The 14804-nt window shown below is 41.6% G+C and overlaps 1 protein-coding gene across 1 annotated transcript; it reads right to left on the reverse strand.

Annotated features, from left to right (window-relative positions):
• Positions 1-919: 919 nt before the first annotated feature.
• LOC127518309 (macrophage mannose receptor 1-like) lies at positions 920-8654 on the reverse strand. The gene is made up of 5 exons (XM_051904785.1): positions 8075-8654; positions 7876-7914; positions 7427-7783; positions 2782-3126; positions 920-2616 (listed from the first exon to the last, which is right to left on the reverse strand). Exons 2-5 carry the CDS (start codon positions 7910-7912, stop codon positions 2249-2251), a joined length of 1107 nt encoding a protein of 368 aa, XP_051760745.1. The 5' UTR covers positions 7913-7914; positions 8075-8654; the 3' UTR covers positions 920-2248.
• Positions 8655-14804: the final 6150 nt, after the last annotated feature.

The raw sequence follows: 14804 nt of genomic DNA on the forward strand, positions 1-14804 counted from the left end.
TTCATATACTGGCATTAAATGCCACAGTTTAATGGGTAAATGAATTTATCACAGAGAGAAATTCAACACACACACGCACTGTTAGGCTTTTATTTGAGCACGTAACATGAAACTATCTATGGAATGTGTGGTAGCTGCTGTCTCGCTTCGTCCGACGAAGCTTCTTTCACAGGATTTTGGCTGCTTTATTTTTTACTAAACATCAGATGCCGCTGTTTTCGAGACTCTCGAAGCTTTGAATCTTTTCCCGGAACAATGAGGGGAAAGCCTCAGTACTTCAGCCTGCAACCTTTAGCCAAAAAAGCGTAACGGCTAATGCTAACGCTCCGGCTGTGTCGGTACGCAGGGAAGGAGACCATTACACGATAGGCTGAGAGGTGTCGCACGTGATTAAGTTAGCCGTTACACTTTCTCCAATGGTAAGAGATACAGACCCTCTTATCTCCCTATTATATACAATCTCTGGCCACACTCCTGTTGATTGCAGGAACGATTTCACAGTCAGACGAGATCTCACGGAGACTCGCGAGATCAAACTTGACTTGAGAAGAAAAACAAATGGAGGACAATCGATGTTGTCAGCTGGCTTTCCTGCCACACGTTCTGCTTTACAGTGAAAAACAAAATAGAAGAAAAAGAATATGAGTGATCTTCTTTTTCAATATTCCACTTTCGTGGCATGTTAGTGGCTGCCAATTTTCAGCTAAAGAAGCAAGCAACATCCGGTAGGTGACGCTTGCTCACTGTACTTGGCTATAGCGGGTATCACGTCACAGGCAACCTGATCAAGAGTCGTATATATCAAACATGTTTGATTTTTTGCTATGCGTGCACCTGTACAGGCTGCCAAATCTATCTGTACAACAGCAGTGTTCACTGGCTCACTCTCAGCTCTGTTTCTTACTCTTCGTGTTTACAGTATTGTTCAAGATTCGACAGAGCTCTCTGAAATTAATCAACCAGCCGACGAGAGGAAAACAGAAGAAATCAAATCAGGAATCATTGATGTCACGATCACCGTCTGTTCCTGTCAGTTCCTGGACTCCATTTCCCATTATCCTCCCTGCCAATCACATGCACACTCCACAATAATCACCTGTTGCCACATACAGCTTAGCACACTACCTGGACTATAAAGGACTTACACACACACCACCTCATTGCGAAGTCTTGATTTGCCCCGGTGATCATCTCTGAGCGTTTTCTTGTGGACTGTTTACTCTGTTTCCGTTGGACTGTTTATTCGTTGTGATTCTCTGCTGCCTGCCCTGAACCTTGCCTGTGTACTGGACTGTGTTTGTTTGCCGCCTGCCCTGATCACTGCCTGTGACCCGACACTGTTTGTCTGCCGCCTGCCTCGACCATTGCCTGTCCCTGTTTATGTTCTTGCCTTTGCCCCTGTCTGCCTTGGTGTTTATTCTAAATAAAGCTGCAAATGGATCCCCGCTCTGCCGACCCCTCATTACAATTGAAAAGAAAACTGTGTGTGATCAAGTCAAATTCAAGTTTTGCATATCTGTCATTTGAGCGGTCATTGTGACATTGATAATCAGGAAATAATCAGAGGCGAGAATACTGACTGTAGATGAGTTTATTTGAGCTGATGTTCTGTTTCACATGTTTATCTGATGGTTTTGATCAAACACAAGATATTTTATACCCAACCTTCACTTCAGCTTTTCTAAGAATAAACCAGATTTCATTCTGAGACACAAACAATATTATTCTGAAGAGCTGCTGCTCACAGATTCACATTCAACCAGTTATTGTTAGTGAAAACATAAAGAGATGTAACCACACCAGATATACAAAGAGATTTATAAAACACACTTAACATCTTAAGGCCTGGTTTCACAGACAGGACCTAGCCTAAGCCAGGATTAGACCTTAGTTTATTTAGGGCATTTAAGTAGCTTTTATAAACGTTCACTAGAAACAACATTACTGGTGTTCATCTTGAGTCAAAACGATGACACTGACATATTTTGAGATATGCCAGTACAAGTTGCTTTCAGTTAAACAGCTCAAACATGCATTTTAGTCAAGGACTAGCTTAAGCCTTGTCTGTGAAACCGGGGGAATGAATATGAAACATTAATGTTAAAACATTTTAAAAAGATTACATTATGCCATGATGATTCAAATTTAGCAGTTAGCAGATTCACTCAGAACTTACTAAAACAAATACAAGTAAATAAGAGAAATAATGAAGTATGAAAACAGTGAATGTAAGTAAACACACAAACATTCACTCATCATTTCTGCTGCAGATGAAGTTGAGTTTGCGAGTTTCAGGAAGGCTGATCCAGCGCTGATCTCCTCCAGACTGAACTGCTCCTTTTCTCTTCTCGAGGCGGCACTCTTCCGGTGTCGTTCCGTTCCATGGAGCCCAGTTCTGATAGTACACGATGTCTCCGCTGACCCAGATCCACATGTTCAGGCTGCAGCAGTTGTGTAAACCCAACCACACCGCCTCAGTAGACGCCTGTTTAACCACATTCATCACACGACGCTGCATCTCTTCTGAATGAACCGAGACCAGATCCATATGATTCTGTCTGCAGTATCTCAGAGCTTCAGGCCACGTCAGATTCTCTTTGATCAGGATCAGTTTATCTGGACACAAAACAAACCACAAGCAGAAACTAGAGAGAGACTGATCAAAAACAACATGCAGAACAAACACTGTGGAGGAATTTGTCATGTCAGACATGTAGTGTGAACTTTAAGATATCTGGAGGTGATGGATGGATTGTGTGTGTTTTGTGAGGATCTGCTCACCTTCATGACACACAAAAGGATATTGGTAGTTGCAATAGTAGTCATGCCATTTTTCCTGTGTGTTCGGATAGAGTATTGCACAGTTTTGATTACCTCCCAAATTATTAGGTTGACCAGAATTCCAGTATCTGAATGAGGAGTTACTCTGATCTGACCACTGCCATGAGTCTCTGAACAGACCGATCCAGACATCACCAGATATATGACTATCATTGATGAACTTCTGAAGCTGTTGATTCTCATTCTGGTTCCTCACACTGACCAGATCAATGTGATTCTGTCTGCAGTAACTCTGAGCGTCTCTCCAATTCTTCGTTTGATTGATAAAGACGAGTCCTCTGTTCGCTTTAAGAACAACAAATGGAAACAGATTCATCTCACACTGCTTTATGGTTTGGATGTAAACAGGAGCAGCGATGGAAGCATCAGAAACATGTGTCGACTGATTTTGCTCATACAACATTAAGTAACATTTGTGAATTTCCGTGATCATTTTAATACAACTTTTTATTTCCACATTGTTTCCTCACACATTTCTCTAGAAAACTGGATTCAGACAGAAAGAGCTGAATGAGAGAAACATCAGACAGATGAAGATATTACACTGCATATTAATATGTTCATTAACTAGTTCTTAGAAATATGTCAGTAAAAATTCATTCAAAATGTTGGATTTTAGACTAATAATATATACAATTGAATATTGTTGCAATATTAATGATAATGTTAGTTTCCCTTTCGAAAGGGAACTTGCACTGCGTCCTAGAACGCAAATGGGGAACGCCCTCGTGTGACCGGTGTCTGAAACAATCTGTCAAATCATGACAATCCTATTGGTCGGCGACAGCCTATGACGTAATACAGGTATAACCAGGAAGTATAAAAGGGGCACCTGGAGAACATGTCATCCTCTTTTCGTCTTCAGGGACTGTTTGTCTGTAGCGATCTGTTCAAGGTAAGACAATTTATCATGGCTGAGAAACGTTTCAAGCATTGTGCTGATCCGTGTCCTTGACACTGGAGGATACACACAACTTGTGCGTTCATTGCCTGGGCGAAGAGCATGCACGCTCTGTTCTCGAGGGATCAGATGTACATGCATTGCAAGCGTCTTCCCATTAGGACGCTCCGCTCTCGTCTGTCCATCTTCTTGAGAGAGGAAGGACAGACATCTGTGCCTGGCGGCTAGGGCCCCTCTTGTGCTGAGGTAGAGAGGCGGCTTAAGTCATGGGGTTCACAGGTGGAGCTCGCCGCTTTGAGAAGGGTGTCACTGTCTCTCGCGATTCGGCAGCTCGCCTGCTCAACGAGGATGCTATTTCTCTTGCATCCTCTGGTTCAGCAGATAGTGCTCTTTTGGCTCCTTGCAAAGATGAAGAGCAGTCGATGGCCGAGTTTGGCAGTGAAAGTGTTAGATCTGAGCCATCTCGGCCATCCTGTCCCGCGTATGAGGAGCTGCTCGACGTGATGGGGCACGCTTCAGATAGATTAAAGCTGTCGTGGGAGCTCGTTCAGGAAGAGACTGTTCGTGGTAGATTGGACAAACGTTATCTTTCTAGCCACCGTTGCGCAGCCCCGGTGAGCCTTCCATTCCTTCCCGATCTCCATTCTGAGATCGAGAAAGCATGGAAGAACCCTTATTCAGCCTGCATCCATCGACATTGGGCATGCGAATTATACCAATGTTGAAGGGTTGCATGAGCATGGATATGTGGCGATGCCTCCTATTGATGAGACATTTGTGAATTATCTGGGCGCGCTCAGCAGCTTTTAAATCTTGCATACCGCGCCGGTCTGAATCCACGCCCAGACAGCCGGGGGGACCTGGCCCGTCCTGGTCTGAGGACCATAGACAGGGCCAGAAATCTAGCGTCGCCGCTCGGGCCCCTCCTCCTCTGAGGAGCAGTTCACAGAGAAGGCGAGAATCTAGGAGCAAGAAGCAGGATCTCAGGGAAGTTATACAGCACAGGCGTTCTGAACGCCAGTAAGTATTTCTTCCCTTTCTGAGGGTTTGCACACTCCACCCTCCACCCTCGTCTGTGGGGACGAAGGGTATAGAGGGACAGAAGAAGAGGTTCTTCTGTCCCTCTATACCCTTCGTCCCCACAGGCGCTTCTACATCGGTCCTGAGGCTGGCTAGCAGGCCCTCCCATCTTCCCTTTTTGCAAGGCAAGTTTGTGGCCTCCTCCTTTTCGGCCTAGGAGAACGTTGCTCCTCTTAATATTAGAGTAGATGCGATATGCTGAGCCTCAGTTCCTTTTGGTGTGTGGCATAAATTAGACACCTAGGTGGTTTAGGTTCTGCTTTCTGAACCTCCCTTTGGATGTCTTGAGTGTTGTTGGCTTCTTTTCTTTCTGAGAGTTGAATACGATATGTTGAAGCCTTCGCTCTTTAGAGCTAGTTGTAACCTTCCCTCCAGCCATGTTTTGAGCTCCTTGATGTTATCAAGTCACTGGTCAGAATTGAGGGCCTCTATACTGTTATTTAGGCCTCTTTTTTCGCCTGAGCTCTTTAAAAAAAAAAAAAAAAAAAAAGGCTTTGTTCAGGTCTGCACCCTTGAGTCCTAACTTGGGTTTTTCGCTTACTCTTAGCTCTTTTGCCCCGATATGCCTCCCGCCACTACGGCTTAGGTTGAGCACATTTGGTACTCCCTTCCTTCGTGTTTGGTTGAGTATGCTTTATGCTCTTTAGCCAGGCTGCATGGTTTACTCCCCTTGCTTTTAGGGTTAAAGCTATTTGCTGAGTATATAGCCAGTGTTGGCAATGCCAACGAGTATTCCAAGCTTGCTTAGCCCCGGTGGCTTTTTTCTCTCGAGTCGACTGCCTTTTAGCGCCGGCTTTTTTTCAGGCTGCCTCTGTGGTAGGTTCTGGTTGGTTCTTCGCCCCAGGGTGGACCCCTTCTTTCTGTGTTGGTCCTCATACAGACTTCCCGTTGTGTTGTATGAGCCAGGCTCTTAGCTCTTTATTCAGGCTAATTTTAGATGCTGGTTCTCTTGTCTGTGCTTAGTTGTAGGCTCCCTTCTGAGCCTCCCAGCCGTCTGCTTAGCTTGGTCTTACTCATCTTGGTTGGGTCTGTTTACTCCCCTCTAGTAGGGTTCTTTTTTCGGAGTTCTGCACTCCCGAGCTTTGATCACTGGTAGAAGGCTTCTCAGCCTCCTGGGAAGGTCAGTTTTTGTCTAGGCTGTAGTTTCTACCATTTTGGACCTTGCTCCCTGAGTTCGGTCTAGGGTTAGTTAGAAGTTTGGTGTCTACTCCCCTTAGACCAGCTTCTGTTGAAGCTAGTAGCCCCTTGGGGTCTATGTAGAATAGTCAGCCTCCAGAATGTTCTTTTTAGCATTCTGTAGATCCAAGGTTGAGCAGTTTACTCCCCTCGATTTGAGGGTTGGGAAGCACTTTGCTGAGTTCTGCTCCCTGGGATGCCTGTCTCTTTCCGGTGAGGAGTGGTTTCTGCCTTTCTGCAGTCCCTCTCATTTGGCTGCCCTTTTGGGGTTTTAAAGTAAGGGACTCTGTTCCATGAACAGACAGGTTGCTGGCAGACTAGGCCTCTTTTTGGGCTAGGTTGGCCTCCCTGGTGGCTCCAGGGGTTGATGCTTGTCCCCCTGAAAGTGACTGGCCAGAGCTCTACTCGAGCTTTCTCGCCTGACTCCCTTTAAGGAACCTCTTCTGCCAGATGTTGCCTTGAGCAGCCTTGGTGAGTCATGCCCTCTTTATCAGAGGGCTCCCTCCTTTGAGGCTTCAGCTCGGCTTTGGCCATAGGGAGTATTGCCACCGACAGCCTTGTGTGACCAGAAGGAGTTGAGTGCTTGGCTTTTTTTTAAAGCCTTGTTTCTCAGCCATTTGGCATGCACTCCTCTCGGCATGGCGGCGTGGGTATTTCGTTCCCCATTTGCGTTCTAGGACGCAGTGCGAGTTCCATTTCAAAAGGGAACGTCTCGGGTTACGACCGTAACCCTGGTTCCCTGAGAACAGGGAACGAGACACTGTGTCTCGTTGCCATGCCTCAATTATGCCTGCTGTCAGTCCCTTCAGGCGAAAAGCGGATGACATGTTCTCCAGGTGCCCCTTTTATACTTCCTGGTTACACCTGTATTATGTATTTGACAGATTGTTTCAGACACTGGTCGCGAGAGGGCGTTCCCCATTCTAGAACGCAGTGTCTCGTTCCCTGTTCTCAGGGAAGCAGGGTTACAGTCGAAATCCGAGACGGTTTGTCTTGTTTCGGGTCTGAATGTCTTTTACATTGTAATGGACAATGTGTCTATGTGAGTTCACACAAACTTAATCTAAGAATGATGTTCTTATGAGTTTGTGTTGAGATTTTTGTTCTTTGTTCTCAGGACAAGAATTTTGTCCATAAATATCAAGATGGGGCAAGTTGCTGTATGTCGTTATGTTGACATTTTATGCATTTCATTAATTCATTACAATTTATGTTGGTCAAAACAATGGTTTGATATTTTTGAATTCATAATTTACAGTATAAAATTTTCTATACAGAAGTTGAAAGTGGTTAAATATCCACAGTCTCCCCTATATTTATGAACAGATTAAAAAGAACAACATTTAACATTGGATTAAAATTTTGTACAGTATACGTGTATCTTTTTATAAATTCATGTTTGTTGTTATTGTAGGGAGCTGAACTCACTGTTGTTAGATGAAATGCAGATGAAAGTCAGGCTGTTATTGCATGGATAATCATGCCATTGTCCATTTCTCATCATAGCACACTCATCTCTGCCTTCAGGTTCTCCAGGTCTCCAGTTCAAATAGAGCGCAGAATCACCTGAAGACCACTGCCATTTATCAACACCCGTCCTCTGCAGCCCAATCCAGACACCTCCATCATTCACACTCTTCTTCAGCTCGTTCATGTCGTTCATGTTGTCAACGGTGGCCAGATCTGTGTAATTCTCTCTGCAGTATCTCTGAGCTTCAGTCCAGGTCTTCCTCACGTTTATAAAGTGATACTGACGCTGAACACATTCAGATACGGAGCAGAGAGCTGTGAAAGAGAGGGTTTGATTTAATGCTTTTCATAACAGAGTCAAACCTGATGAAACTAAAAACCATAAATAAAACAACAAACACACTCACCAATGAGAAGAAGAATGAAATAGAGAGTTTGGTCCATTTCTGAAGAAGAAATGTGAGAATGGAGCGTAGGTGTAATAAAAGTTAAACATAAAAGTATGAAAAAATATACTAATTTAGCAGCATAACTCGATTCACGATCATTAAGACCATATTAACATCTCAAAGTCTAATTGTGGTTAAAGAAAGAAGTTGTTCTTACTTTAGAGGTCGTGTGTTTCTGTCCTGAGTCTGATGTTTCTGTCCGTCTTTAAACAAAGTGATGATTATATCTGCTCTCATTCAGTACATCACATCATTTGTTTATTTCACTCTTAAAAAAAAAAATCAAAGATGTCCACATCTTTTCTCTGTTTTATGTTGCTGTAATTCTTTGGAAGTGTGTTAATTTGAATGTGCTAGAGAGTCTGTACGTATATTGTATTTCCATAATGGCTTCACAGGAAAAATCCACCTCAGCATTTGCATTTTTTTTTTTACTTGTCATTTGTTTCCATGTTCTTTCAGCTTTGTTACTGTCAGTGACTGATAGCAAGTTTCTGCACAACAAAACACAATATTGAAGATGCACTCTGTGTCTACATTAACACAATATCTCTTCATAGTGTCATGAGTGCTGTATGAAGAAAATATAATGGCCAACAAACAAAATGTGCAAAGAAAAAAAAAGACTATAGCAACAACATATCAGCTCTTTAATAATGGAAATCAGCAACACAGAGAACATCTTAATTTTTTCTATGTACACAGTGCCGTCGCTCCCTCCTGATGTGACGTCACTAGAGTAAAAGATTCATTCATTTGATTTCAGTGATATTTTAACCTCTTTCTCTCTTAAACCTCTTTTTCTTTAATTTCTTTCTCTGTCTTTTCCGCCAGTGTTCACTGATTGACATGTAGACGACGACATTTGTAGATGATGTTTAAACAGTGAATTCAGCTTTCACATTTATGGCATTTATAAAACACTATAATGACTACAAAGTTGTAATAAATGACATCTAATCTATGATGTAAAGTAGTGACATTACGTTTCCTGTTTAGTCTTGCTACTAGGGCTGTAGTCAAGTCGAGTCCAAGTCAAGTCCGAGTCCAAATGAGACAGTCAAGACAGAGACAGAAAAAAAAGAATCCTCTTCAAGACCACGTACATAACCATTGATAATTTATGTGATGCGAGAGACAGCATATCTTCTATTCTAAGATAATCATTTTGCATTATTATTTGTAATTATCAAAAAGCATGTGCAGAGTAGCAACACTGTAGGATCAAATAAGGCCATTTTATTTACTTTAGGTTTAGCAATTTCACTAAAGTCACAAACAGCTGAAGTGCAACTTCACATTTTCAGACTTTTTTATTATATTGCAACAATCACATTTTGGGCTATACCAAAGGAAAAATGTAAAAAAATAACAAGCAGTACAGGTGTCACTAAATAAAAAAAAAATGACATGTTCCCATTCTTTAACTCATTACTTGTCCTAAAGAATCCGTTGTAGGCCTACAAAGTAACTAAAACAATAAACCAGTGGGGTTTTTGCAATGACGATGACTTGCGATAAATAAACTAATAATTAAGTGTGCATATTAGCTGCCTGCTTGTTTTTAAATTCACTTCGGCTGTGGTTCCCAAACATTTTACAGTCGCGTACCCCTTGAGGCATTTAACATTCGTCTGCATGCTCTTCCACTTACACTGCTGCAGTCACACCTTTTCCATTAAGGGACAATATTTTCCCCCTTAAACTGATTGTGCATTAAAGTGCTTTTTTTTGTCTTAATGAGTGAGTCATTCATTCAGTAACGAAGCAAGTGGCAGTATTTTTGAAAGGGTAATTGCATCATTGACTCTCATGGTTTTTTCACAGCCACAGATTTGTTCACAAAACATCAATATGAGTCGCAGTTCTGCTGTGGCTTTCGTTGGAACTAGAGATGCACCGATTGCAATTTTGTTGGCCGATTTCCGATTTTTTGATAGTGTGATCTGCCAATACCTATTTTTGCCAATTCCAATTTTCTTTCTAAGAACTTTAATTGACAGCATATACAAACAAAAATCTACTTTTCTTCAACGCAAAGTTTTATTTTCATAAAAAAAAAAAGTAAAACTCAGTAATAAAATAAGAACAAATAAAAAAATTGCAAACAACAGCACAAATAAATGCAATAGAATAGAGAGCTATAAAACAAAATTTTTCAGGTTAAGCAGGTTTTTATTCAGGTAAGAAATACTACAGAAATGAAAGTAATCAAATGTAAAATAACACATCCAGTGTTATTTTACATTGGTTACCTTAATTTCTGTATTGTTTATTGTAAATATTAAATACAAATTTATTCTTACCATTAAAGTTATAAGACGTATTCAGTCAAGAGCAGAAAGTGATTTTCTTTGTCTTTTGTTCTTTAAATAACATGACAGACAGCAGCAGGAATATTGGACTGCTGTCCCTTTAAGAGTTTATGAACGGACCCAATACTGTTACACAACATGCGTTCTCTTTCTTAGCTATTTAACGATCAAAAACTGACTGTGTTTATCTGAATAATCGCCAAGATGGGCATTTTGACATAATTTTGTATGTATTTTAATCGCAGTAAGTCACTCATTTTGGTACTGTTGTGACTCTGTTTGACTTCTGTCTCTGTTTGAGACTGAGCGTGGCTTGTTCGCTCCACTAATATAGATCAGTGGTGCGCTCGCTTTTGGTGTGAGCGTGAAACCTGCGGGAACCGGAGTGAATGAGACGAGTGAGAGAGAGGAGGCGAGTACTACAGCACTACTTGCTACATCTTGCTGTCTTCATCTTTCTATTACTGTGATAAATTAACCAAGAGGCTTCTAGAGGAATGTGCCGCCCATTTGGAGCTTTAGCCCCGCCTACTCACAGCTTGAAGAATCTGAGGTTAGATGAGAGCAGAAGAACATGACGAGGCAATACAGCAATATTTGCCAACTGTTTATGATAAAAACGTTAAAAGACAGATGAATGATGATCCAGCGATGCAAACTACTATGGGCCTTCTCAGATTTGAATGCCATTTATGTTATTCATCAGACAATGTACACAGATCAGGCATAACATTATGAGCACTGACAAGTGAAATAAATAACACTGATGTAACGTCTGCAGCATTGTCTCAAATAAAGAGAGATGAGGATCTAAATGCAAACAGTTGATTCCTCAAGAAAACAGTCACAATGATACAAACTTGGTTCCAGACAAGACGAAGTAATCCACACATAGGCAAGACATGAATCCAGGCAAGGAAGTGCATAATCCAAGCAGACAAACCATAAATCTAGACAAGGGAATAACATAAACTCCAAGGCAGACAAGGCATGAACACCATGATGAGACATATGTTGAAGAACTCAAACAATAACCGACAAACGCTGACTAAAACAGGGACCTGTTTATACAGAGAAAGACTAACGAGGTAACAAGGGGAGGGGATAATCGTCAAGGCAACTAACAAGGGTGACCATAGTAACAAACAAGGGAGTGAGAGCAAGCACAAGGTGAAGCAAGACATGACAAGACAATACATTTCAACATAAAAGTCCCGAACGCAGACACACACATGCTGAGTTCTTTACAACTGATTATCTCTTCATCACGGCACCTGTTAGTTGGTGGTCAGTATCTATCAAAAGTGGTCCATGAAAGGAACAACGGTGAACCGGCGACAGGGTCATGGGTGGCTCATTTATGCACGTGGGGAGCAAAGGCTGGCCCGTGTGATCCGATCCAACAGATGAGCTACTGTAGCTCACATTGGTCAAGGTGTCAGAATACACAGTGCATCGCAGTTTGTTGAGTATGGGGCTGCATAGATGCAGACCAGTCAGGGTGCCCATGCTGACCCCTGTCCACCGCCGAAAGAGCCAACAGTGGGCACGTGAGCATCAGGCACCAGGATGCACTATGGGAAGAAGGCAAGCCGGCGGAGGCAGTGTAATGCTTTGGGCAATGTTCTGCTGGGAAACCTTGGGTCCTGCCATCCATGTGGATGTTACTTTGACACGTACCACCTACCTAAGCATTGTTGAGACCATGTACACCCTTTCATGGAAACGGTATTCCCTGGTGGCTGTGGCCTCTTTCAGCAGGATAATGTGCCCTGCCACAAAAATGGTTCAGGAATGGTTTGAGGAGCACAACAACAAGTTTGAGGTGTTGACTTGACCTCCAAATTCCCCAGATCTCAATCCAATCGAGCATCTGTGGGATGTGCTGAACAAACAAGTCCGATCCATAGAGGCTCCACCTCACAACTTACAGAACTTAAAGGATCTGCTGCTAACATCTTGGTCCAGATACCACAGCACACCTTCAGGGGTCTAGTGGAGTCCATGCCTCGACGGATCAGGGCTGTTTTGGCAGCAAAAGGGGGAGCTCTGTTCCATAAAATGACAAGAGATAGTGAGTTGGAGCTCACTACAGATTACGTATGGCTTAGTAATAGTGTGCTTCACCTTTTAGGCAAGCACCACTAATTACTTAGACAATTAAGATTATAATTTATTCATGCCACAGTGCATGCTGGGTGCAATCACACTAAGCAACAGTATGTCCAAAAGCTCCACTGAGGAGTCAGAATTAAAGTTTTTATGACATTTTTTTTGACGTCTTCTGTACGTCCGATATAGACGTTCATGGAACCTCTGTACAAAGTTTAAAAAAAAAAAAAAAAACCTTTTGGATATCCATCCATAGGCAGTTAAACACACATTCACAATTTAGCATCTATAATTCACACATCTTTGGATTGTGAGGGAAACCAAATCTGAAGGAAAGACTTTCTGGCTCAGCTGGGACCTTCTTTTTGTGAGGAGACAGTGTTTCCCACTGAGCCACTTGTGCTGCCCTTAGATACATATATAAAATACTTATACTTGTAGAATAATTATATTTAAAAATTGTACAAAAATAAAATCAAAACATTTACAGGTACAAAACTATGATTGAACAGATGCTGAAATGTAAAGCATACACAGCAAAATTCTCAGTGAACACTGCTCAGTGTTTATATGAGTCCAATCTCCACGATGTGAAAAAAAAAAAAAAAAAAAAAAACCTGAAACATTGTTTCTGTAACACGTTGTTGAAAACAAGGAGGAAGCAGGATCTAAATGCAGCAGTAGGTATTTACAGAACAAAATTACAGGATCAATGAAACAGAACAACGTAAGTGTAACAAAGAACAAACAACTGAAGCGACAGAAACACAGGGCTTAAATACACAAATACTAATCAAAGTAACAAGACATCTGACATGACTAACGAGGGAACTGATGAAAAACAGGTGATAGGAATCAAACAATCAGACACACTGGGAAACTGGGTCAAATTAACGGGAACACAGGCAAACATGAGCTGAAACCAATGAAAACAAGTTACAAGGCTAAAACAAGACATGAACACCATGAAAACTAAACTAGAAACACAACAACAGAAATAAACTGTGACAGTTAATGAGATAATTAAGTGATAAAATAACTGATGATTGAGCATTTGGTAAAATCAACTGCAAGTAAAAGACATTTAATATCTGAAGATCTCAGCAGAGAAAGATTTAACAACTCCACAAACAGCATTACCAGATTCACTTATTACTAATCAGACTGACTTTATTTCTGTCAGATGTCTTATGAAGTTATTACTGAGAATTATCAGAGGTTTAGATGTTGTTTCATTTGAAGTCACCATTATGATGATCAGTGTTTGTTTAGTTGGGATCTTGGCCCTCGTCCTTCTTGTGTTAACTTTCCTTTGGCCACTGTAACTGTGTGTTTGTAAAACACATTTGTTGTGGCAAAGAAAGCTAAAGTGACATCAGATGTTATCAGCTCCTTGTTGATGTAACTGGTGGCACGCGATGCCCAGCGTGATGAGCGGCCAGTGACACCAGTTATGAAAATCTTTGTCTGTGGTTGTGGTTGTTGGAAAAAGACACGGTACAGCGGGCAGCAGTTTCACTGGATCTTTTAATCTGATAGAAAAAACAAATAAGCAGCCACACAGATGAAATTGCCCTTATTGTGCTCTATAAAACAAATGTGTTGTACATTTATCACCATGTGCTCACTTCCACATATTAGACAAAAATATAACTCAAAACGTTTAAAATGACAAAAATAATCACACAGATAAGTAAAATAACATTATACACAAAGTTTGAGTGAAACGTCTCGGTTACAAAGGTAACCCTCCTTCCCTGAAGGAAGGAACGGTGAAGTATGTTGAACGTTACCGACTGAATGGGAAATATAGATATAAAAACAATAATTAAAGACCCCCTATAGTCAATTATTTTATCCCTTAAAACTCATCTTTGATCACCAAAATGACATATTTAAACATTTTTCCAGTGAAAAAAATTTCTTCATGCCTTAAAATAGCTTGAATGTAACTCTACACCCTTGCCTCATTTAATATACACGGATCAATGAATATGCAAATTAGCCCCGCCTCCACTCGCTCATGGCAGCTCAGAGAGTCTACTGTTGCTACAGTGATGAGCAATTTGTTGTTTGTGTTGTGGATATTTAAGAAAAAAGCTTGCTTCCCTTCGTATATTCAGTTTAACAGCTGTGTAACTGAACTGCTCACATATTTTTTGATGCTTAAATTGTGTTTTAAATTATGAATTGGTAAAACGGCTTTGCAAAATGGTCTGAATCCACTTGCATTCGTTTGGACGAGACGTTTGCAAACTATCTCGTCACAGGGCAGGCGCCGAAGCTGAAAGCTCCAGTCCTGCCTTCAAAGCCCCTTAAAGTGACCTCTCGCTTGAATGGCAGGGCATATGCAGCAGCGGGGTCAGGCTGGTGCAGCCTTACACACCATGGCGGTGTTACAGGCCTACCTGGCTGATTTGCTGAAGGATCTGGATCAGGGGCAGGGTCTGTCCCCAGAGG

Source organism: Ctenopharyngodon idella, chromosome 9 (genome assembly GCF_019924925.1).
Source record: "Ctenopharyngodon idella isolate HZGC_01 chromosome 9, HZGC01, whole genome shotgun sequence".
Lineage (NCBI taxonomy): Eukaryota > Metazoa > Chordata > Actinopteri > Cypriniformes > Xenocyprididae > Ctenopharyngodon > Ctenopharyngodon idella.

Excerpts from the sequence above, each read along its gene's own strand:
- LOC127518309 (XM_051904785.1), bottom strand. The coding sequence starts at position 7,912 with ATGGACCAAACTCTCTATTTCATTCTTCTTCTCATTG. Across the intron at positions 3,127-7,426 it reads CTGCATTTCATCTAACAACA|CGAACAGAGGACTCGTCTTT; the intron begins GTGAGTTCAGCT and ends TTGTTCTTAAAG. Across the intron at positions 2,617-2,781 it reads TCCTTTTGTGTGTCATGAAG|ATAAACTGATCCTGATCAAA; the intron begins GTGAGCAGATCC and ends TTTTGTGTCCAG.